At 50.7% G+C, this 25,489-nt stretch overlaps 1 protein-coding gene across 1 annotated transcript in view; it reads right to left on the reverse strand.

Annotated features, from left to right (window-relative positions):
• Positions 1-15,162: 15,162 nt before the first annotated feature.
• Positions 15,163-25,489, reverse strand: part of XKR7 (XK related 7) — a 46,307-nt gene continuing 35,980 nt past the window's right edge. Inside the window, exons 2-3 of the mRNA XM_081868024.1 lie at positions 21,158-21,357; positions 15,163-18,195 (exon numbers count right to left, since the gene is read on the reverse strand). Of these exons, the coding sequence (XP_081724150.1) occupies positions 17,234-18,195; positions 21,158-21,281 (1,086 nt within the window). The 5' untranslated portion in view covers positions 21,282-21,357 and the 3' untranslated portion in view covers positions 15,163-17,233. The remainder of the gene's footprint in view (positions 18,196-21,157; positions 21,358-25,489) is intronic.

Raw genomic sequence — 25,489 nt, forward strand, 5'->3', positions numbered from 1 at the left:
GGACTAACAAGGCAGGATCAAATTTCTGGGTTCATCCACAATTCCTCTTGCCCTGGCACTTTCCCCCAAGGTAAACCCACTGTTTACTGCTGAAACACAGCAAATGCCAACTATGTTTTATCCAGATTGACATTTGCTCTGATTTAGTGCTAAAGAGGGACGTGGGTGGCACTGTGGGTTAAACCACTGAGCCTAGGACTTGCCGATCAGAAGGTCGGCGGTTCGAATCCCCGCGACAGGGTGAGCTCCCATTGCTCGGTCCCTGCTCCTGCCAACCTAGCAGTTCGAAAGCAACAAAGTGCAAGTAGATAAATAGGTACCGCTCCAGCGGGAAGGTAAACGGCGTTTCTGTGTGCTGCTCTGGTTCGCCAGAAGCGGCTTAGTCATGCTGGCCACATGACCCGGAAGCTGTACGCTGGCTCCCTCGGAGTGAGATAAAGTGAGATGAGCGCCGCAACCCCAGAGTTGGCCACAACTGGACCTAATGGTCAGGGGTCCCTTTACCTTTACCTTTTTAGTGCTAAAGAATGGGCTTTCCAGGAGAAAGCAAAATTACTTAGACCCGTGCCTTCTAGGTATGGGATGGGTGGAAGTGAGGACGAGCCTGGAAACAAGAAATACAAGTTTTCCAGTGGGATCAGAACACCGGTCAAGTCACAGAGTCACAGAACTGTAGAGTTGAAAAGGGTTCTGAGGGTCATTTAGTCCAACCCTCCTACAATGCAAAAGTCAGGAAGAATGGAATCTCCTGGGTGTGGGAGGTACATGGGAATCCACTCTGCTGGCTGGGGCTGATGGGGATTGTAGTCCAAAACAGCTGGAGGGCACCAGGTTGGAGAATGCCGCACTAAGCTACGCCTATCTACCCTTATTTCCCTTGTTATGATTTGATTCATTATAAGCTGCCTTGCACACCTTTATTTCGTGCATGTGGTGGGAAGGCAGTGATCATAGTTTAGAGTTCCCAGGCCCTAAGGAAGTCAGATTATCCTCCACCAGGGCCAGAGCCTTCTCAGTGATGGCTCCCACCTGGTGGAATGCTCTGTCCCAGGAGACCAGGGTACTGAAGAATTTAACTTCCTTCCTTCCTTACAGGCAGGGCCTGTAAGACAGAGCTATTCCACCTGGCTTTCAACTTGAACTTAGCCAAATCTTTTATTCCCCTTCCTTCCCTCGCCCTCCCCTTTTTATGAAGATTACCTGCTCTGGGATCCCACAGCTAATTCTCCCCTGGTCTCCCCGCTGGCCCAAATAGGACTAATTTAGCCAGCTAGCCCTGGTGATAATCTAATGTTTATTGGATGGATTTCCCCCCTAAATTGATTTTTGAATTCTGAAATGATTGTTATTCACGTTTTATGCTGGTTTTTATTGCATCAATTTAAATTTGTTGTTAGCTGCCCTGAGCCCGGTTTTCTGAACCGGGAAGGGCAGGGTATAAATAAAAATTTATTCTTTCTTTATTATTATAAAGGTCCCAAACAAAAACGAGCTTGGAGTGCTGTCGACTCCGGCTGACATTGGCTCCCTGCCTTCTTACCTGAACTCATTTTTTTTAAGCAGCAGTACCAAGAAGGGAACGGGAGTGCAGGAAGGAGATGTTCTGCATGCAAAGCCTTTCTTCCTGAGCCACGGCCCTACTCTGCTCTCCCTCCCTGCCAAAGAGCCAGCGCTGTGACAATGTGAAGAGCGCATTCGGATTTCATCCAGGGACTTCTTTCACAGCGCTGAGGCAGAATGCGAGAAGGCACTGAGCACTTGCCTCCCCACCCTACAACAAGAGATGATTTTGTTTTTCTCTCCCTTGGGGAGAAATGTTGGGAATCGGCACCTCCTCTCCCCTCCTGCAACAGATCGGCACTGTCCCTTTGTCCAGAAATGGCAACAGCTCCGAACGCAGCTGGTAACTTATCTCTCTCTTTCTTTTTAATTGCGTGAAATGGCAGGAAGCCTGGACATGAGAAACGACAGCGTGCCGGCCAAGAGCCGGTCAGATGACAAGCGTAATCATGGCTAGTAGCCACCAAGAGACCTCTCCTGCGTCGCAGGCATCTGATCTTTGCATTAATCTGGAATAAAGGCCGGCGACCTTGCAAATGACCCCTAAGAAGGAAGACCATAAAAACAGCCTTGTCGGCTCCGGCTGAAGCCATACCATGCATTTAAAGTACATTGTACCTTAGGTTAAATACTTAATTCGTTCCGGAGGTCCGTTCTTAACCTGAAACTGTTCTTAACCTGAAGCACCATTTTAGCTAATGGAGCCTCCTGCTGCTGCCGTGCCGCCAGAGCCCAATTTCTGTTCTTATCCTGAAGCAAAGTTCTTAACCTGAAGCACTATTTCTGGGTTAGCGGAGTGTGTAACCTGAAGTGTATATAACCTGAAGCATATGTAACCCGAGGTACCACTATACCATGATACCACTTTGAACAGCCGCGGCTACCCCTAAGAATTCTGGGAGCTGTAGTTTGTTAAAGGTGCTAAAGAGCAATTAAAGGTAAAGGGACCCGTTACCATTAGGTCCAGTCGTGACCGACTCTGTGGTTGTGGCGCTCATCTCGCTTTATTGGTCATGGGAGCCGGCGTACAGCTTCTGGGTCATGTGGCCAGCATGACTAAGCCGCTTCTGGCGAACCAGAGCAGTGCACGGAAACACTGGTTTACCTTCCTGCCGGAGTGGTACCTATTTACTGTATCTACTTGCACTTTGAGGTGCTTTCGAACTGCTAGGTGGGCAGGAGCAGGGACCGAGCAACGGGAGCTCATCCCGTCGCGGGGATTCGAACCGCCGACCTTCTGATCGGCAAGCCCTAGGCTCTGTGGTTTAACCCACAGTGCCACCTGTGTCCCACCAAAGAGTAATTAGGGTCCCTCCTATTCCCTGCCGGGTGCTACCATTCCCAGAGCGGTTTAACAATCAAGCCCTCTTCCCAGGGAATTCTGGGAATAGTAGATCTCCTAACAACCCTCAGTGCCCTTAACAAAATACAGCTCCCAGAATTCTCTGGGGGAAGCCATGACTGTTTAAAGAGCACATCGCTTCCCACAAGCAGGACGTAACGGCAATGGAGCTCCCGGCAGCTGGGAGTCAGAAGGACTTGTCCAAACTTGGCTTGACCGTAAGTTGCAGAGGTGATTTGATTCCAAGATCTCTGGGCACCTTTCTCATTGATGTTGCCCTCAGCCAGAACCAATCTCACATTTTTTTGTCTAGTGACTTTGGATTTGCCCCCCCCCCCCAAGGAAAACCAAAGGCAAATCTGCCAAGCTGCATACCGTAAGTGAAAAATGACATGGGAGCTGCTGCTAAAACCATTGGTGGTTTAATCTGTTTGAAAGTGTTCTGTGCTTTTTTTAACCCGGGCATCTGCTTAAATTGGAAACTTTAATTTTTGTCATTGTAGTCCTGCTTGTTTGTCTTATGACAGAATTGTTAATACAATTAAGTGTTTTAAATTTGTTGTTAGCCGCCCTGAGCCCGGTTTTTGAACCGGGAAGGGCGGGGTATAAATAAAAAAATTGTTGTTGTTGTTGTTGTTGTTGTTGTTGTTATTCTACTACCTTTTCATGCAGTACATACTTAAACTCTAGAACTCATTTGCAGAGGAGGAGGGGACTGGAGAGAGGCCTTTCAAAGGCTGCTGGTCATGTTGGTAGCAATGATTCCGAAGGCCAGTTGCTGGAAAGCCCAGAAGCAGAGAGGGCTCTTGAGGCCGCATCCTGCTTGCAGATTTCCTACAGGCATGTGGCTGTCCCATTTGAGAACAGGATGCTGGACTGGATGAGCCATTGGCCAGATCCAGCAGCCTCTTATGTTTTGATGTACTTCCCCCCCTTTTGCATTCCCTTCCGTTATGGTGGCACCAGAAAGATCTACACCAGGGGTCAGCAAACTTACTGCGCCTCGGGCCGGTGTCTCCAGTCCGCTGGCGCGGCGGGCCAGAGGGCAGGGGAGTGTGTGCCCATACACGTACGCACACACTATTTCCGACGCACTTCTGGGTCGGAGGAGCACTGGAAATAGCTTGTGCACATGTGCACGGGCCTCATCCGACCCAGATGTGCACCGGAAATAACGCTTGCGCATGACCAAATAATGCTTGCGCATGCGCACAAGGTATTTCTGGTGCTCCTCGGACCTGGAAGTGGGCAGCCACGCAACGCAGCGCCGGTAAGAGCAGGCAGCGGGGTCGCCGCGGGCCGGATGAACGAGTCCCTTGGGCTTTATCTGGCCTGCGGACCTTAGTTGGGGGACCCCTGATCTACACCCTGTGTGGTGGGGGGCAGAGAATCCAGAGTGGAAGGGAAAAGAAGACCCCTTTCTGCTTCTCCACTTTCAGAGACCCTCTTAAGACTATTACAGAGTGGAAAGTGGGGAACCATGTTGTCAGAGCCGCCCCTAGGTCCCAGCTCACAAAGGACCAACGCCCGGCTGTAGTTATGTACAAAAGTCTTTATTGAAGTTCAGTTTCCATTTCAAAGCCACAACGTGCAACTCTACGTCTTAAAGCCTAGACCGGCGAAGTTCCGTCTGACTCTCCTCCCCTTCCACACCAGTTTAAGACTCTAGCCTTGCTCCACCTCTTCCTTAGCTCCTTCCTCCTCTGGGCCCTCCTGCCCGCTGGGGTTTCATCCTTTCTGGACTCTTCTGACGCTGACCCCCCTGATTCTTGCCCCTCCTTCCGGCGGGCTTTAGGACCTGGTTCCCTATCCGGGCTACCTGCTGTGCCGCTCGCCTGTACATTTGAACTTGGCGCGCGCGCCCAGCCGGCAACCTTCCTCTTGACCGTTCCCTCGCTCTCCGATGGAGGCGTGGCCAACCCTGACTCATCTTCTCTCGCTGGTGGTGAATACGCTGGCCCTGATACCTGGGACTCTTCCCCCCCACTACGCTCTGGTGGGGAAGCTGGTCCTGATTTCCAACTGCTGCTCTGGGAGTCCCCGCTGGCCCCTTGCTTCTGGGGTGTCCCCCTTGGGGCCCCCCTTGCCCTGGCCATCGGCGCCCCCTTCTGTGAATCTTCCGATTCGCTGGAGAGGCTCATGGAATCTCTCAGGCTACTGTCCTCTTCTCCTACGCTGCCCTCGGATTGCTCCCCCTCGCTCTCCATCTCCTCCCCTCCCTGCGCTCTCGCTGCGTCCCTGACACATGTCTTTGATTTTGAAAGAGAACGGAGGTTTGTTTGTGAGGGTGCTCCTTAAACCTTGTTAAAACTTCTGAGAACCTTGAAACTCTGAATGCCCCTGCAAGCAGCTGTTTGGGTCTCCTAGGCCTTTAAAGAAGCAACATTGAATTGGCTGGTTGGCTTTGTGGAGCTGCGGACTGTATTTAGGATCCTGCTTGCGCGTGTCAACCTGCCCTCAAATACGCTGCTTAGGAACATTGAGGTTCGCCTTTAGCCATTGTGGCTCTCAGCCATCTGGGTCAAGTGCATACCAAAAAATTAGCTTTGTGCAATTAAAATGGATTGAAGCACTTTAGCAAAATATATCTGTTATGTACTGAAGTTCTCACCCTGGGCCAGCAGGGGGATACTGTAGATAGTTCAGGTCCACATATGCAAATAAGGGATCGAAAGTGACATTCAGTGATTGGATAGTTACAGAAAATGGTTACTGTTGCATTCTAGTGGAGCTCTATATAAGCAGGCTGGCTGAACCCTTCAGTTCAGTTCTGTTCTGGCCTGTGAATAAACAAGAGCTGTTTGAAGAATCGCTGTGTCGTCTGATATGTTCACCCACAACATAACAATATCCACTTTAAAACAAGCAAGCTCTCCATTCCCCAAAAGCGCTTCTTGGAGTTAGGAAAGTGATGCCAAGATGCATGTGTGGGATGAATGAATGATCAACAAGAAGTTGTACCTGCAGAAATGCTCATTGCAGTATGACCTCCCCACAAACAAATCAGAATAAATGCTCAATAAACACTGGGTGGAGTATAATCTCCCTGCAAGTTTTCTGCAAACAAATCAGGGTGAATTGTCAATGAAGAGGTTGTCCACAACGCCCCCCCCCCAGTCTGATCTGTTTTTAAACCATCTAAGTGAGTAATCCTCATCATATCCTGTGTCAGTGAGTTCCACAAGTGAATTGCATGCTATTCCCCAATGGCAATTAGAAGCGTGGTTGGCCTGCAGAGGAGAAGAGAAAGCAGGCAGGAGGAAGGAGAAGAAAGAGCCTCACCCAGGCAGGCTTTATTGAAATGAATTTTAATATCATGTTGCAGCAGAATTAAAAATATACAAAAAGTTTGTGGTATACAAAAGAGTCTCAGTACAGATCCTCGGCTCCTCCCGCCCACCGACATGTGTCTGCGTGGGAGAGTCAAGAGAAGAAAGAGGCGTTTGATGTATGTACAGAACGTGGTGGAGAGGACCAGATCCCAGGAAGGCAGAGGGAGAAGGGGAGGGAGGCACGGATGGGGAGGGGAGAATGTGTCCATGTGGGGTCCTCCGCCCCTTCCTCCATGGTCAGCGGCTGGCCCAAGTCAGCCAGTTTCTTGGCCTAGCATAGATCAGAGTGGCCCCGCCAAAAAAGCCTAAACAGGGCTCTGGATTCTAAAACAGCTTTTCCTTGAGCATCATAACTCCACAGAAGATACTGAATGGCTCTTATCTCAGAACATCACAGCCACAGAGCATCCTTCTCCTCCCTTTCCTCTTTTTGGAAAGTCTGAGCTGGCAGTCCTGCTTCTAATTTGCACCAGGGTAAGCCAGTAGTTCAGCATCCTCATTTTGAAAAGTGTGTGTGTGTGTGTGTGTGTGTGTGTGTGTGTGTGTGTAGCACCTCTGAAGACACACCTGCCCTGCCCCTCACCCCCAAACCAGTGTTTCTCTTAAAAAGCAAAGCCACTCTCCTTCCACACGCACCACCATCCCAGGGAGACCTAAATCTATACGGAAGCACCCAGGTTCAAAATTCGGCACGTGGGCCAGAAATCCTCGTTTCTGGGTTGCACGGTGGTCTTTAACTGACGAGAGACGGCTTAAGAGCGAAGCAAAACAAGGTCTGGTTTTTAAAACAGATTTCCTCATGGATACGATGCACTTTGTGGGAATTGTGGCATCCCTCGTTCAGGATCCAGGTAACAGCAAAGCATACATTTTTTCAAAGGTTTCACTCTCCGTTTTGTAAAGTCAGCCCTATTTTCAACTTACATGAAACACCGAAAACGGTAACGGAAAAAAATTGAGAATGATGGGAGTTGTTTTTTCTCTCGCTCCAAAGCTCCTTGGCCACCCACAATCCCCACCGATTCCCCAGCTGCATCCCATAATCTCGGATGGATGTTCCAACATGACAATAATAATTTTATTATTTATACCCCACCCATCTGGCTGGGTTGCCCCAGTGCATCTACAGATCTCCATCTCCCTGTCCCAGGTCAAGGAGAGCTGTGTGGCAGAGCTACAGAAACTCAGAAGGAGACCCCCTCAATCTGGGGAGAGAGGGTGGATGCTATTGTCTTCTCCTTTTAATCTCCCTTCCATCACTGCCTTTTGCATGCAGAGACATGTGCTGGCACCCACACCAAACTCACGCACCTGTACACATCACCAGGGGGAGAGAAGACGCTGGCAGGTTGCAGGAGGGTCTGCTTGGGTTCTACTCTGAGATTATTGCAAAGGTTGAGAGAGCTCGCAGCCCAGAGGCTGAGAAGACCGTGGCGAGAGTGCATAGAGAGTAGACCCCCCTCCTTATGCCAGCAGGATCTCCCCCTCCCCCAGCAAGAGCTCCCCATGTAGAGGATGCGGCAGAGATGCTGCGCATCTTAAAATAATGGCTTTGCTCAGCTCTCGGAGGCTCCCCCAGCCCTTCTGAAAGACCCACAGAAGGGTGTTTCAAGGTCATTGCTAATCGTGCCGTTTTCCCCACAAGGAGAGGGAGCAAAACACGCGCACACTCATGCTCAGGACTGTCCAGTCCTTCATGTTCCCCTCCCCAGAAAGGCCCGGCAAACGGAAGCTTCAGTCCCTATCAAAACCCATAGCCATTGTGGGGAGGGGGGCAGCTGGGCACCCAAGAGGTGTGTCACCAGGGGAAATGGTGCCTTTGGTTTGGGTGACGAGAGCATGTAGCACCAGATACCTAAAGCTGCCTTGGTTTGTTCTTTCTGCTTCAGCCCTCCTGGATTTCTGGTGGTGGTGGCGATGTAGGCGATGATTATTTGCCCGTCCAAAACGATCCCCTCAGTAGAACAAGTAGCATTGCAGGGACTTCACATCTGCTGCATACCTGGCTGCGTAAGCATCCCAAGTGCTTAGAAGGGCTACTATTTACTTAAAGGATTGGCGCCCGAGTTTGCTATTTTTCCTCTTCCCTCCCTGTTCCTTTTCCCTTTTGTGTCGTGTCTTTTCAACCTGCAAGCCTGCAGACAGAAGCTGAAACGCCAGGAAATTGCACAAAACAAACAAAATACCGTGAAATTCCGGTATTTTGTTTGTTTTGTGCAATTTCTTAGGTCCGTCATTGTCTTTTTTTCTACTGGAAACTCCAGGAACACAGGAAGTTGCCTTAAACTAAGTTGGAACAATGGTCTTTCCAGCTCAGTACTGTCAGCAATTGCTCTCCAGGAGGACTCTCTCCCTGCCCCACATAGGGATGCCAATGGGGCTTGACCCAGAGACCTTCTGCATGCAGTGCAGATGCTCTGCAACTGAGCTACTTCACCCTCCTCAGAAAGAGCGCAGAGATGCTGCCCTTTCGAATTGGACCCGTGGCAAGACCTCAGATCAACAACTGCACATCTTGGGCAAAAGACCAGACCATCAAGAGCTGGTCCAATTCACCAGGCAGGAGACAAAGATGGGTCACCCCAGCCTTGCAGAGGAAGCAGTTCTGATAGATGCTGCCAGATGGCCTTTTAGGCACCTATTTGGGTCAACAGGATATGGACAGCAGGAACCAGCAGCTTCAGAGGAATGCTAAGGTACAAAAAAATCATCTGGGGGCCGGGGAAGGAATATGGTGGAGTGGAGGAACCTCCGAAAACAGCCCATTGAGGGCCGAGTAGCTATGGAGTGCTCACTGATGCTTGCAGGTGGGGTGAAGTGACAGAAAACCAGGAGGGGAAAGGAATGGAATGGAATGGAGTCATACGCAGGAGGGAACAGCTGGCTGGCTGGCACAGTGAACGGGACCACCCCATACTGCAGGTCCCATTTGCCTTTATGACTACATGGCCCGATATTGCTTCCTTCTTGCTCTCCCAATAGAGTCTCGGTTCCTAGGGAGCGAAATCAAGCTCAGCTGCTAAGGAAGGTGCAGACAGGCAGCTGTGCTCTGATTCAGAGCTATGATCTGGACCTCGTTTTCAGTGCTAGGTTTCGGCCCTTGGACAAAGCATTGGAGAGCTCCCAGAATCCTATGCCAAATCCCTTTCCTAATAACTGTGTAACCACAACTATCCCCCTGCCCGCCCTTAACACACACAAGAGGTTCTAGTTACAGGTAGGTAGCCGTGTTGGTCTGCCATAGTCGAAACAAAATTTAAAAATTCCTTCCAGTAGCACCTTAGAGACCAACTAAGTTTGTTATCGGTATGAGCTTTCGTGTGCATGCACACTTCTTCAGATCTGAAGAAGTGTGCATGCACACGAAAGCTCATACCAAGAACTAACTTAGTTGGTCTCTAAGGTGCTACTGGAAGGAATTTTTTAAATTTTGTTTCACACACAAGAGGATTAGCCAATGACTTTAGCCTTCCTTCTTCAGACAGAACCAGGGGGAGTTGGTTCACATGGGCTGCACCCAGAAGTTCTAAGACATCTAGTGGAGGTCTGGAGCACAGCAATTTCAGCTGCCAACGAAACCATCACCAAGCTGCCAAACACACGACTGAGCAAGCTCCTTTGCCAACCTGGTGCCCTCCAGATGTTTTGCCCTACAGCTCACATCAGCCCCATCCAGCAGTGTGTTTCCTTCACACCTTGGTTAAAACTGTAAACCCTCTGACAACCAGTTTGGTCATTTTTAAATACCCACATCTGCTTGGTGGTGTCCCACTCGCATGGGTGAAAGTGAGCTTTCCCTCAATGGAAGAGTCAAAGCAGAGGTCAGGTGGGCATCTGTCAGGGATCCTTTCGCTGCAATTCCTACATTGCACGGGGTTGGACTAGATGGCTTTTAGGGGAGCCCTTCCAACTCGACCATTCTATGATTCCGTGGTGGCGAGGAAGCCCCCAGCCCCATCACAAACCTCCAGCTGGGTGAGCCCTTCCAGGACACTGCCAAATGGCACCATGGAACTCAGTGAGATGGGAAGCTGCCTTCTGCTGAACCAGACCATTGGTCCATCCAGTTCAGTGTTGGGCTGGCTCTGCAGGGCTTCAGCCTGAGGAGTTTCCCAGACCTACCTGGCAATGCTGGGGACTTCCTGCATGAAAAGCAAGAGTTCTGCATCTGAGCTATGGCCCTTATCCTTTCTCGGAAGGAAAGAACCTGCCTCAGCCTTAGCCTTTGCTGTGCTGTTTGGCCTAGCTTAGCTGAGTGATCTCCTAAGCGGCTTATATCAACTGTACTAGAGGTGTCAGTGCAAGTCAGGCAGGCACAAAAAGCCCAGGGCCCAGAGGAGAACTGGATCTTCCATCAGGGCAAACATCTGCACCTGGCATGGTCTGGCAAATGCCAGCGCCCCAGAGCCTCCAGATGTCCCACTGCGGCTTCGGTCCTGTATACCTGAAGGAGCATCTCCACCCCCATCGTTCTACCCGGACGCTGAGGTCCAGCACCGAGGGCCTTCTGGCGGTTCCCTCGCTGCGAGAAGCCAGGTTACAGGGAACAAGGCAGAGGGCCTTTTCGGTGGTGGCACCCGTCCTGTGGAACACCCTCCCACCAGATGTCAAAGAGAAAAACAACTACCAGACTTTTAGAAGACATCTGAAGGCAGCCCTGTTTAATGTTTGATGCATTACTGTACTTTAATATTTTGTTGGAAGGCGCCCAGAGTGGCTGGGGAAGCCCAGCCAGATGGGCGGGGTATAAATAAATTATTATTATTATTATTATTATTATTATTATTATTATTATTATTATTCCCCCGGGCATCCCTCCACTTCTCCATTTTCAACTCACTTCTCTATTTCAACCTTTTCCCTGCTGCTGTAGTCCTGATCCAGTTTGGCTGCTTTGAGAATAAATTAGGATACATTCACAGAGACAGGAGAGAAGATCATGGGCCTTCAATGCCTGGCTCCTGCCTTCACACCACCCTTCTGACAATGTGCATTTTGCCGCTTCGTAATAAAGAACACAGGGGCTCCCATATGCTTTGCAGCATCACTTATTTTGCTAAGCTGAAAAGCAAAACACCACCGCCTACATCTCCAGAGAACACAAGAAGAGCCAGTGGCCCATCTAGTCCAACATCCTGTTCTTACAGTGGCTGAACAGTTGCCTGTTATGGGAAACCAGGAAGCAGGATCCAAGCACAAGAGCCCTCTCCACTTCTGGGGTTTCCAGCAAGTGGTATTCAGAAGCATTGCTGCTGCCAACTGAGCCTAGCCCTCCTGCCTAGTAGCCACAAAGGCATCTTGCTTGCCACATGCAGAAGAGGGCAAACTTAGTCTGCTGCTCTCCTAACAGGTGGGAACACACACGCCTGGGGATGACATTGCAACACAGGTTATTCCACAATCACACCCTCCGTTCTGCTGCTGCTGGATTTGAGAGCCAGCCTTTCAGACCCTTTCCCAGCCCCGAAATAGCCCTAGCAGCAAGGAAGGCTCCCTGATGGCCGAGACTCAAGGGGTAGAGCAACAGGGACAAAACTCTCCCTTTCAAATGACCCCCTTCGTCTCGGCACCTTGGCAGGCATTGGGGGCCTCAGCTGCAGCCTGCAGGAATCGGATGGCATGGGTTGCGATCTGCCACAGAAGCTGGGAATGCTTTGCTAATTGCCCGGTCCAAGCTGTGCATGATGGCACAGGCTGTTCAGGGGAGGGAGAATGCAGGCAAGGCCCCCCTCCCTCCTAAGGGCCCCCCCTGCTGCTGCTGGTAGTGGGGGGGGGGGCTTCAATGGACACTGCTAACCACAGCCTGAGGTAGATAGTTTTCCACATCGGGCGGAAGCAAAGTGATGGGCAACTGTTTTCAGCTGAGCTGGTGAAACAAGGTGGGGAAAATGGAAGCAGAACGGATCCGGGCCTTTTGCACAGCTGTCGTTCTTGCAGGGAGGTTTAAGGTGGGGCCAGGGACCTCTCTGCAACAAATCTGCTTTTCTCTTGCTCCCATCCCTGCCCTCGCAGCTGCAGATATTTTTGCAGTAAATGTAGCACCAGGGGACTCTAAGCGGCTGCTGTGTAGCTGCCCTTCGGTCTTGCACAGTTAAAGGCAGGGTCATGTGCATTCCATGCGCCTGAGCCATGGCAGTGCAGAATTTAATATTGGCCCTAGGTTGTCAGCTCTTCAAAAGAAGTTTCTAGCCCTTATAGAAGCCAGAGATAAACTCGGAAACGGCTGCGCAATGGCTGGTGGCATCTCAGGGGCTGAATGGGTTCGAGTGCTCTCCATATCCCCATCAGAACCAGTGGTTCCTATTTACATAATCTATCCACATCACAAAATTCAAGCTACTTCATCACAGAAATTTGGATGTGTGAGCACTGAGCGCTGAACCTACAAGGCTCAGTTAGAGCTGGAGACTAATTTTCTAACCCAGTTAAGGAAAGCTTAGAGTCAAATTTAAATGGGCTGGACAATCAAATTCCACACCCAGCAAATGCCCGCAAACAATTTTTGCACCACACATCGCTTACTAATTCTTTTGTCAGCGGTAGGACTGATGGACAGTTTATAAAAATATCCCGCTCATCCTTCAAAGCCAGAGGAGCAAAAAAAGGCAGCACAAAATATTTTCAACTCAATAAACCGGAATGTGCCCCTTTCCTATCTTTTACCAGCCATATTTCTGTCATCAGTAATATCCCTGCCCCCCAGCTGACAGGCCTCATCCCTGACCCTGCTAAAATAGCTTCCTCCCACCCTTTTCATCCAAGTCACCTTCTCTACTGACCAAAATGCACAGCCCCTCATTCCACATTCTTCCTCCCCCCCCCCCCGCTGAGGCCAGTCCAATCACTGCCTAGACCTAAGGATACTTAATCATGTATGTGACCTGTACCAAGGATGACACAGTTCCAACAGGAACCCAAAGAGCAAGGTTAGCACTTCAAATCAAATTAGTTCCTTTAAAGATCTCTTATTTTTTTCCCGGGACGCAGGTGGCGCTGTGGGTTAAACCACAGAGCCTAGGGCTTGCCGATCAGAAGGTTGGCGGTCAGTCCCTGCTCCTGCCAACCTAGCAGTTTGAAAGCACGTCAAAGTGCAAGCAGATAAATAGGTACCGCTCCGGCGGGAAGGTAAACGGCGTTTCCGTGCGCTGCTCTGGTTCGCCAGAAGCGGCTTAGTCATGCTGGCCACATGACCCGGAAGCTGTACGCCGGCGGCTCCCTCAGCCAGTAAAGCGAGATGAGCGCCACAACCCCATAGTCGGTCACGACTGGACCTAATGGTCAGGGGTCTCTTTACATTTGCCTTTTTATTCTTTTCCCACACCCTGCTGAGGTTCATATCAGTCTGGCCAGGTCCTTTCATATAGTTTTTGTTTTCGTTTTTCTGCTGTCGAATACTGTACGTACACTTGACAAAGAATGATGTACAGTGGTACCTCAGGTTAAGTACTTAATTCGTTCCAGAGGTCCGTACTTAACCTGAAACTGTTCTTAACCTGAAGCACCACTTTAGCTAATGGGGCCTCCCGCTTGTGCCGCGCCACCGGAGCACGATTTCTGTCCTCATCCTGAAGCAAAGTTCTTAACCTGAAGCACTATTTCTGGGTTAGTGGAGTCTGTAACCTGAAGCGTATGTAACCCGAGGTGCCACTGTACAGCTCAACGGCTGTATTTGGAACCATCCTTGACATATTGACTGGATTCAGTAGGGCTTGCTCCCAGTAAAGTACGCATTGCAGGTGAAGAGAAGCTTTGGCCCTCCAGATGTTGTTGAATTATATTTCCCATCAACCCCGGCCATTGGCCGTGCCAGCCTGGGTTGATGGGAGTTATAGTTCGACAGCATATGGAGGGGCAAAGGTTCTCCACCCTTGATGTTCAGGATTGCAGACTTGAGGCTACAGCTCTCAGTGGGACAGACTGCTGAATGGCCACGCTGAGGACTGCATTGAAATTTAGTCAAATAAAAGGGATCACTTTATTTGCACTGTATGTCCGGGTTTGGGGGCAGGCATGAGTATTAGGACTCACACGTTTCAAATTTAAACCTCTGCCCCCCAAAGCCTTTGGAGAAAACTCATGCCCCCAACTTAAATATGTGGGAACCATCACAATTTGCTATTTTGCTTATTTCTCCTCCCCTCTTTGCCCCCGTTGCCTCCCCCTCCCTCCATGCACATTTTGGAACAGGCGGAAGAGACAGTCCCCTGCCCTGAGCAGCTTACAATCGAATCTTCATTAGGGCAGTTGGTTTACTAGGCCAGCAGCATGTTGCAAGAATACAGAACTCTTTTATCAGGCTAGATGGTAAACATTGACAGGAACGGGTAAACAGGGAGGAAACGAATATCAAGGGATACTTGCCCGCAGACTGTCTCTCCAGAGTGGTGCATGCTCTAGTTATCTCCCGCTTGGACTACTGCAATGCGCTCTACGTGGGGCTACCTTTGAGGGTGACTTGGAAACTGCAATTAATCCAGAATGTGGCAGCTAGACTGGGGACTGGGAGCCGAGACCACATAACACTGGTCTTGAAAGACCTACATTGGCTCCCAGTACGTTTCCGAGCACAATTCAAAGTGTTGGTGCTGACCTTTAAAGCCCTCAATGGCCTCGGTCCTGTATACCTGAAGGAGCGTCTCCACTCCCATCGTTCTGCCCGGACACTGAGGTCCAGCTCCGATGGCCTTCTGGCAGTTCCCTCATTGTGAGAAGCCAAGTTACAGGGAACCAGGCAGAGGGCCTTCTTGGTGGTGGCACCCACCCTATGGAATGCCCTCCCATCAGATGCCAAAGAGATAAACAACTACCTGACATCTGAAGGCAGCCCTGTTCAGGGAAGTTTTTAATGTGTGACATTTTAGTGTATTTTTGGTCTTTGTTGGAAGCTGGCCAGAGTGGCTGGGGAAACCCAGCAAATAAAAAATTATTATTATTATTAAGCAGCCATGATGGCTCTGCTCTGACTCCACAGTTGGAGACGACATTGCTCCTGCATACCAACTGCTGGAAACCACAGGAGGGGAGAGAAGTCTTGGGTTCAAATCCTGCTTGCCAGTTTCCCATCTAGTTGGCTGCTTTGAAAACAGGGTGCTGGACTTGACGGGCCAGTGGGACTCTTTGTGTCATTATCTGCTTACCATCCAGCCCGATCAAGTCGTGCACACATTATTCTGTAACCATGTGGCTGCTAGCTTTCCCTTGGAATCACGAAATGGAAGGGACCCCGTGGTCCATCTAGTCCGACCCCTTGCAGTGCAGGAGTCCCAGCTAAAGCATCCGTGACATATAGATGCTTCTTCTTTTCTACATGTTATTCAAAAAAAAAAAAAAAAAAAAAGCACCAATGTATACTGATAGCGCTATGGAGAAGAATACCCACCTAATGTATACACTTCTCTTCTGGGTCGCTCATCCCGCAGGGCCAACACTGCTGCGATTGGCCTGAACGGAGCTTTGGGGGGGGGGCAGTTGGGAAAAAATACATCATCTGGGAGGCCACAAAGCAGCAGCTGCTGTCACCAAGCCACTCAGCTGAGAAGCCCTTTCCTCAGTGGGCTGAGTGGGGGGGACGACAGCCCATTTGATCCTGGCTAGAACACTCACAGCACCTCCTTTAAGGCATATATATCTACACTACAGACTAAAGTGGTGCAATGGCCACGCCCCCTCCCCCAAGGAACCCTGGGAACTGTAGTTCCGAGAGGGAGAAGCTGGGGCTCTCTTTAGCAGAACACCCGTCAGTGACCTTGACCCGACTACAATCCCCAGGAATCTTTGGGGAGGGGGAAGTGAAAAAGAGGTATAGAAACCAAGATAGGACTGCAATGTAGGTAACATGTCCTTAGAGACCGGCTCCTTGGCTTGGCGTATTAACGGTGTGGGCGCCCCCCCGCCTTTTATGCCCGCAGGGTTTGGAAGAAGACCCATTCATTCCTGGAAGCCCTCCTTGTCAACATTAAATCTACATATATTTAAATGAGGGGACGCGTGTCGCGAGAAAACGGACACCCAATGGAGATGGACGAGGAACGAGACGGGCAGTCATGTTTTTGAGGGCTAAATCTGCTCTCGTTTCAGCCCCATGTTCTGTTTATATTACCAATGTGCCCCAGACCAGCCTTCTCTGGTACCCTCCTGGTGTTTTGGACTACAACTCCCATCATGCTGGGGCTGATGGGATTTGTAGCCCAAAACCTCTGGAGGGCACCAGAAAGAGAAGGTGGCCCTGGACTATCACATCAAACCCACATGGATGCCAGCAGGTATCACACAGCCCCTGAAGGCCCATTCCCAGACCCTATGAGCCACTCCTATCTCCCTCCCATCTTTTGACTCTCCAGCACCCCTTAGCGTCCCCAGAATCAACGCCGCCACCTGCCCACAGGTTAACTTGGACCCCGTCATCACTGCCCAGCCACTCTTAGGCAGCCTATTCTCCCCTTTGCCCAACAACCAGAGGTCAGCAAATCATCCACGGACTCGAGAGGCCTTAGCTACCTGGGCTCAGGTGAACAGGTGAGGTATTTTGGGAGAGAGACCACAGGGCCTCCTTCACAGGGACGCATCAAGGGGGTGGGTGGCATCCCCCCCATTCAAGGCAGGAGGAGAAACAGCACACCCTGCCTGAGGGATGGGTAGGGGGATTGGGGGGTGAGAAGCAACCTTACGGCCGGGCAGCGAGCTTGGGGAGAAGAGATAGCACCAATTGGCCTCAGTCAAGCTCACCCCTGTCTCTGGAGGAGTTGGGGGCCAGGAGTTGTCAGTGCTGTGTGGGTGTAAGTTGAGGGGACAGAAAGAAAGACCAAATCAAAGTTGCTGACGAGACATTGGGGTCAAGATGCTGCTGTCTGGGCCTCCGTTGCCTCGCCCTAAAGTTGGCGGGGAGAGGACCACAAGGCCAGCTCGCTCTGGCTGCTGAGGAGCCAGGCATGGCCCTTGGGGTCGGGAAGGGCCCCTGCGGTGTGGCTCCAGGCCCCCACGGGAGGGGGGGGACTCTGCTTTACACTGTGGTCTCGTACTCCAGCAGCTCCTGAGAGACCCCCACAGTGCGGTACTGGAGGCGCGGAGTAGCGGGCGAGGTGTACTCCAACGCCAGGATGGTCTTTCGGAGGCGCCTGTCGATGAAGTGGGCATCCCAGGCGGGGTATTTCTTGCGGGGCAAGTCGATGCGGATGACGGGCCCCTCTGTCCGTGGGGCCCGGGCGACGGGCGTGGGGGGCACGCTGGGCCTCACCTGGAAGACCGGCACGCAGCTGTCTCTGTCCCCCGGCACGCCCTCCCTCTCGGCCCCTGTAGTCCTCGGCAAGGAGCGCGGGGGGCTGGTGACGACGTCGGCCGGGGGCCCTGCCCCGCAAGGGACCGCGGTGGGCTCCTCGCCGCACACGCAGCCCCCGCCGCGCGGCCCGAAAATGGTTCCGTTGGGGTGCAAGAGGCAGTAGTAGATGAACATGAAGAAGACCCCTAAGGCGAAACTGGAGGTGACCACGCAGACGACAATTAAGGCGTTGGACTCGGGGACCCCGCTCTGGTCCCTGAACCAGTACCAGAGGCCCGTCATGGCGGCGTTCTCCGACAGGATGATGACGTAGTAGATGGACATGCGGCAGCGGCTGCGGCCTTCCTTGACGTTGAACCAGCAGAAGATGTAGATGATGCCCACCACCATGTTGTAGATGATCTCCTCCCACTTGGACATGCAGAAGTCCGTCTCGCCTTGGATGATCCAGAAGGTCATGATGCACCAGTGGCTGACGATGAAGATCCCAAAGTAGAGGTGGAACACGGAGGCGAAGAGGGCGAAGGCGATGGCCCGGGCGGCGATGGTGAAGAGGTGCCAGAGGATTTGCGTCACCGCCCCCTTGTAGGACATGGGCATCTTGTCTTCCCGGGAGTCCCGCAGTACCTTTTGGTAAGAAGCCAGCGTCCAGGCCAGGGACACCAGCGAGGCGGAAGCCGAGAGACCTGCCCAGGCGAGAGAGAGAGAGAGAGAGAGAGAAAGGGAAAGCCGGGAATTAGGGGGAAGAGAAACGGTCTTACTGAGGGATCGCAGGGGGAGAGAGAGAGAGAGGGAGGTGGAGGCAGGAAGGCTGGTGTCCAAGAGGAGGACAGGGGAAAGAGGTCATGGAGAAAGACTGGAGCGATGGAAGGATGAGCAGGAGGATGCTGGTACTAGCCTGAGCCTGTGTGCATGTGAGAAAGGCACACAGGCAGGAAGAACAGAGTCATGGTTTAGGAAATGTCAAGAACAGGAGCCAATCGTGGTGTGGTGGTTAGAGCGTTGGACTAGGGTTTGGGGGAGGCTGGGGTTCAGATCCCCACTTGTTGGCCGTGAAACTCACTGGGAGTGACCTTGGATGCCAGTCCTTGCTCCCCAGCCTAACCTGCCTCACAGGGTTGTTGTGAGGATCAAACGGAGAGGGAGATAATTGTGTGTACACCCTGAGCTCCTTTGAGAAAACATGGGATGCAGGGAAATCAATAGATAAGAGGGGATTGGGTCACAACTTTGTCTGTAATGCGTCAAGGAAATCTATAGCACACACAGAGAGAGAGGAGCTGTAGGAGAGTGGAGCAGTTTGGAAAGAAAAGAGGGGGACACCCTGTAATGATTAGGAGGCCAGTGCGGTGCAAACACGCTGGCAGGAGATCCTCTTTGTCAAATTCAGCATCATGCCCCTTTCTCTCCCAGTGATGCCTGTGACAGACCACTGCTGGGAGAAGGAAACTGTTCCTTATGAGCATTTGACCTGCTTCAGGTGAGGGTGGAGGAGCTGAGGGGCACAGGAGAGATTTGTGGAAGTATGGGGAGAGCGTTGTGTTTTGCCTCCTCTTAAAAACCCCCACTAGAGGTGCATTTGCACTGCACCAGACTTCCATTTTCCTAAAACGAAAGAGACTGGTAACTGCTGATGGAGACAGTTGTTTTCCACGGTTCCAGGTTGTCAAATGACAAGAAGGAGATTCTGACTAAACATCAGGATGAACTTTCTGAGAGTAAGAGCTGTTCTACAGTGGAACAGTCTCCCTCGGAGACTTACGGGACCACCTCTCCCGGTATGCCCCACGGAGGACCTTAAGGTCCATAAATAGTAACACCCAAGAGGTCCCTAAGGAAGTCAGATTAGCCTCAACCAGAGCCAGGGCCTTTTCAGCACTGGCCCCGGCCTGGTTGAATGCTCTGCCTCATGAGACCAGGGCTCTGCAGCATCTGATTTCTTTCCGCAGGGCCTGTAAGACAGAGTTGTTCTGCCTGGCCTTTGGCTTGGAATCAACTTGATCCCCTTCCCCTCTTTCTTTTTTTCCTTTCTCCTTCTGTGATGGAACTCCTATTTGGGGACTTCCCTGGTTTTTTTTCTGGCTCACGTGGACCAGTCTGGATAGTTGGCCTTGTTGAGGACTTAACGTTTTCATCCCCCAAAAGTTTTTGATTTGAGTTTCTACTGAAATGAGGCTGCATTTTAATGTTGTACTTAATCTTGTTTTTAAGTTGTATTTTAATCAATTGTTTTTATTTTTGGTGTTAGCCGCCCTGAGCCCGGTCTTGGCTGGGGAGGGTGGGGTATAAATTATTATTATTATTATTATTATTATTATTATTATTATTATTATTATTATTATTAGACTCTCCTTCCTTGGAGGTTTTTAAGCAGAGGTTGGATGGCCATTTGTCATGGATGCTCCAGCATTGCAGGGGTTGGACTAGATGGCCTTTGGGGGACCCCTTCCAAACCTACATTTCTATTATTCTATGCTCTGGCCTAGCATAGTCATTTTTATTGTGGAAACAGGAAGCATGAGAAGAGGGTGCAGGGAAGATGGAGAGAGAAAAGAAAGAAGGCGACAGCCTGAAAATGGGAAGAAAGAGGTAAAATTGCAGGTGTACAATTGCAGGTGCAACAGCAAGGTGGAGGAAGTGAGCACTACAGGGTAAAGGATCGAGGGACAGGAAGAGATACAACATTTCTGAAAATTCTGAAGGTGTGGAATATATAACATTTTTTTACCTTTCTTTTTTTAAAAAAATACGGAAATGCTTGGGGTGAAATGAAATAATCGCAGCATTGACTTGATTGTTAATATCAATCTCAGGTGCAAAAAACGACAGCTGGATTTGTGCAAAGGGCTCTGGGGGAAAGAGTGGAATTCTAGCCATGTTTGCTCAGAAATAAGCCTCAGCACACGCAGTTCCTGTCATAGTCAGGGGAAGGCAAAAGTGATGCTGTGCTCCCCAGTTACTGAATCAAATCCTCCCATCACTTGGTCGTGAATCTATTAACGGGAGCAACAGACAAGTTTGTTCTGATTTGTTTTTAGGGAGATTAGATGAGGTTGCATCGAAGCCAGCATCATCCCAAACTTTCTGTTATGTACTGGGTTGAATAGGATCCAGAATGCAGCAGTCTGGTTCTAGAGCAATAGGGTCCAGAATGCGGCAGTCTGATTGGTCCTAGAACAATAGGGTCCAGAATGCAGCAGTCTGATTGGTCCACAGGAGCCACCCAATCCAGCTCCAGGTGGAAGTGAATCCGCAACCTGATTGGCCTACAGGTGAATCCCGGAATTAGCCAATCACGTGGGGCCCATTGTGTAAATAATGTATATAAAGCAGACATTCTGGGGGAACTTCTATTCCTCCTCACCACTATGAGCTGAATAAAGAGCATGAAATCCACTCTCAACTCCGAGTATATTTCATTTTCCTAGCGCATTTTCCAATTTCCTTATCACAAAACAAAAAACAAAAAAACACCGCATCTTTGGGAGAAGTGGGCTTGTAGTACAAGGCCTCCAAATCAGCTTTGCAGGCATCCCTGTACTTAGGTGCAATCTACTTAAATCACCACCAGTTAAATCACCACCAGTTGGGTGAGGGCTGTTGCCCTCAGATGGGCTTTGAGGGGGCTTCTCCGCAGGCTCCTCTCACCCTGCAAAGGATCGATCCTGTTCTGCTGCACCATGATGCTGAGCTGCAGCACCAGCTGCGGGGCGCTCTTGAGGAAGGTCTCCAGGAGCCGCAACATGCTGATGTCGGCGCTTTCGAACATCATCCTCCAGTAGAAGTGCCGCCGGCGATGCTCCGACTGCCAGCGGCTCTGGAGACCCAGGTACAGGGTCCGCAGGTACCTGCGCAGAAGAGAGAGGGGGCATGCGGAAGACAGCAGGTGAAGACTGGAGAACAGAAAGCCTGGAGGGGACCAAACCGCGAATTATTGCAATGGGATTGGGAGTCTTATTCCTTGCACCTCTAGAGGGAGCTGCTGGCCTGATGTCCAGGGACACAGAGCGCCACTGCTGCGGCTGGCTGGAATGTGTAGTGCGGTTCCCATCCCAGCAAGGATCAGGTGATCGCACTAAGCCAATATGGTTGCATTTGGCCTCGGATAACTGCTGGCTCCTGCTTGGCAGGGGCGTATGAAGGGGGCGGGGGGGAGCGGTCCGCCCCGGGTGCCACCCGGGTGTGTGTTACAAGATGGGCCGCTGCCCCCCCAGCTGTAGAGCGACTGAGGGCGCGCGGTGCCCATACGGGCTGCTGTGCATGCGTTGTCTATACAGGCTACTGCTTGAGCATCGTCCATTCGGGCACCGCGCATGCGCCATCTGTACGGGCATTCGCATGCACCGTCAGGAGGTTTGCCCCGCCCCGGGTGCCAGAGAAGTTTCCTCCACCACTACTGTTTGGTTGCTCAATCTGAGCAAGAAGCTCTGATGTAGTTGGAATCCTCCTTGAAAGTCTATTGCAAAGGTGGAGGACCTGTTACACTCAGGTGTCATTAGACTCCAGCTCCCATCAGCCCCTGCAGTCAACATGGGACAATGGTCAGGGATGATTGGCGCTGTAGTCCAGCAGGGACAGGAGGGTCTCAGGTTCCTCACCTGTGCTCTACCACAGTGTTTCCCAACCTTGGGCCTCCAGCTGTTTTTGAACTACAATTCCCATCATCCCTGACCACTGGTCTTGCTAGCTAGGGATGATGGGAGTTGTAGTCCAAAAACAGCTGGAGGCCCAAGGTTGGGAAACACTGCTCTACCAGGCTGTCTGAGAACCTCCAGCTTGGCTTCTAAGTGGGTGGGGTCACGCTTCTGCTCAGCTTGGTTCAAATAAATAAGTAAATGGACATCCTGCCATTCCACGGTCACACAAAGCCCTCACAAGATAGCAACAATTTATACTCGGGATAATTATTGCACAGTTGTTCACACAGCACCACTATGTGAATCTCATCAGCAAGTAGACCAGGTCTCTGCCCTAGGAGTAAGGAAGAGAAGAGTAATGGGAAGTGCCCAGGGAACAAAGGGTTAATGTGAGCCAATGCCTTCTCAGGTACTGAAGCTGCATCCTGGTTGAGTTAGATGATTGGGTGGGCTCTGGGATGTGAAACACAAGAGCAGTCAAGTACAACATTCCTAGAGTGAACATGTTTACACATGGGGAGGAATGTTTGTCCAGCCAGCAGGTAAACTTCCTGTTTCCTTCTGGGCTGGGACAGACATCCTCTGCATGTGACTAGAGGTGGGCGTGGCCTCACCTGTGCAGGTAATGACAAAAGCACAGGGCAGGGCAGCCATCTCTCTCTCTTTGACTACATGCATCTAAGAAGCAATATCTGCTTAGCCAAAGATGCTCTCTGTCTCCTTATGAGATAGTTTCCAGGTGTATGTTATTTTTCTAAGCTAAGTCTGCCTTCTGGGATCCGACTGTGAACAGAATGATGTGTGAGTAAACCTTTTTATACTTTTATAGAAGACTGTGTCGTGTCTTATCTTTCATGAGGGAAAAAGGGGAAAATACCAGAACAGTTATTATAGAGGCTTTAGCGAGCCTGAGCAAATGCATCCGCTGTGAGTTTAAAAAGGGGAATGTTACTCTGCTAAATTGTGAACTTGTTAACACAAGTTGGAAAGGCTATAATCAGTATATCTTCTCCTGCATCCCTGAACATTCCCACAAGAAGCGGCACCAACAGAGGTGTCTTATGATGAGACAGGACACTGATTTGTCTGGCTCCGTACTGCTGACACCGACTCGAACTCCCTGTGGGAGGATTTGCAGACAAAATCACAAGGCATGATTGCTAGACAATCGCAAACCGGGACAAAGGTAGCCTGCTGTTTCAGAACCTAAATGGAGGGGACTCTATGACATCATACTTCCAAACCTGGTGGTGGGAAAAAATACAATGGCCACTCACACACTTTTTCCTATTTGTGATCAGTGAAGACAGTATCTTTGTTCTCCTCCAGAGAGCAATTGCCATTTTGAACTGGACTATGGATATTTGTAACGTTTTAGGATTATTGCCTGCCTGATTTTCATCACTGTATATGTATATGCATCCTAGCTAGACTTTTGATGTGAGTAAACCTTGTGGGTTTTTGTGGGGGGGGGGGCGCGTGAAGGAACTTTGGCTCCTAGGAGTTTACTCCCATGATTTCCAGTGAGATCTCATGAGCTCGCCCCCAAATCTCACAAGACCTCACCCCAAACTGCTACCACTTCCCACCACAGCAGCACAACCTAGGTAAAGCATGCTTCAACAGTGGTGGCAGAAGGGCAGGGAGACAGTTTCCATTTCTCCTTAAGAAAATCAACAAGCAGGAGTGTTTTTTTCACCACCCCTTTCACTTTTAGAATCATAAAATTATAGAGTTGGAAATGTCCCCAAAGGGCATCTAGCCCAAACCTCTGCAATGCAGGAATCGTGGCTAAAGTTTCCCTGCCAGGTGACCATCCAGCCTCTGTTTACTAACCTCCAGTGAAGGAGAGTCCGCCATCTTTAAAAGTCCAGGAGCCACGCCAGGCGGTGGCGAAAGAGGCAGCTCCGAACACGTGTTACCAACAGATCAGGCTTGTGTCTGTTGGTCACCCTGCACTTCCTTTGCACTGCTGTCTCCTGTCCTCCAGGGGGTACTCATACCTGTTGCAGGTAGATCCTCCCTCAGGCCAGCTGTAGGCGGAAAATTAGTTTGCGTGGAGAAGGAAGGACGTCTGTAGAACACTTGCCTGTCTCCCTCTAGATCTGCCAGCTCCAGAACCAACCTTCACTCGACTTCTAGTGAAACACCCATCAAATGGGTGCTGTGATGGGGAGGAGATTTTATAGACAGCTCATTGCACTGATCAAATGTGCCAGAGAAGGAGGCAGGAACAGCTGGTCTCCCAGAGCCACATGGAGCTGTAGCACTGTACTCCTCGCAGGGCCGGATGACGACAGGATCCTTGGCTCTTGCTGCCGACGACTGTGTCAACCATCTGCCCATCAATCTGCACTTCGTGTAGGTGTTTGGGGGAGACGTAGTTTTGCTGCTACCCAAAAAAGGCTTTTCTTTTAGGTGTTTATTGCAAATACTGACACACTCGTCCCTGCTCCCACCGCACCTCTGCTGCCACGCTTTCCCTGCACCCCGTCTTTCTGAAAGGTTCCCCAAACCCAAAAAGGTTCCACAGAGTCCAGTGCAAATATTCTGTTGTCGTCATCACGGTGCTAAAGATTCCAGGCCAGTTCAGCCGCACGCTCTCTGCAAGTGACATATTGCTCCATCTGCATGTCACAAGTCACTGCTTGGGGTGCCATGACAGCTGATGGGGCAAACACCATTTCATGTATGTAGGGCTTAGGCCCAGGCTATTCTATACGGTGAATTCTGGTGCTGGAGGAGACTCTTGAGAGTCCCATGGACTGCAAGAAGATCAAAGCTCTCCATTCTGAGGGAAATCAGCCCTGAGTGCTCACTGGAAGGACAGATCCTGAAGCTGAGGCTCCAAGACTTTGGCCACCTCATGAGAAGAGAAGACTCCCTAGAAAAGACCTTGATGTTGGGAAAGATGGAGGGCCCAAGGAGAAGGGGACAACAGAGGATGAGATGGTTGGACAGTGTTCTCGAAGCTACCAGCATGATTTTGACCAAACTGCGGGAGGCAGTGGAAGACAGGGGTGCCTGGCGTGCTCTGGTCCAGGGGGTCACAAAGAGTCAGACACGACTAAACGACTAAACAACAACAACATTCTAAACAGCATTCTCCCACAAAAAGAAAAAGAGAAGTGAGATTTATACCTGGGCGAGAGGGAGAGATGCGAAGGACCGTATTATCCCAAACCTCCCATACCAATCTGCCTGGGCTCTAAGGTCTTTGGGGGAGCACTGTGGGGGAGCAGCAAAAAAAGCTAATGCTATTCTAGGCTGCACCCACAGAAGTGGGCGTCACATATTAGAAAGGATGTTGACAAGCCGGAACATGGGCAGAGCAGGGCAACCA

This window comes from Podarcis erhardii, assembly GCF_964252035.2.
Source record: "Podarcis erhardii genome assembly, chromosome: 6".
Classification (NCBI taxonomy): Eukaryota; Metazoa; Chordata; class Lepidosauria; order Squamata; family Lacertidae; genus Podarcis; species Podarcis erhardii.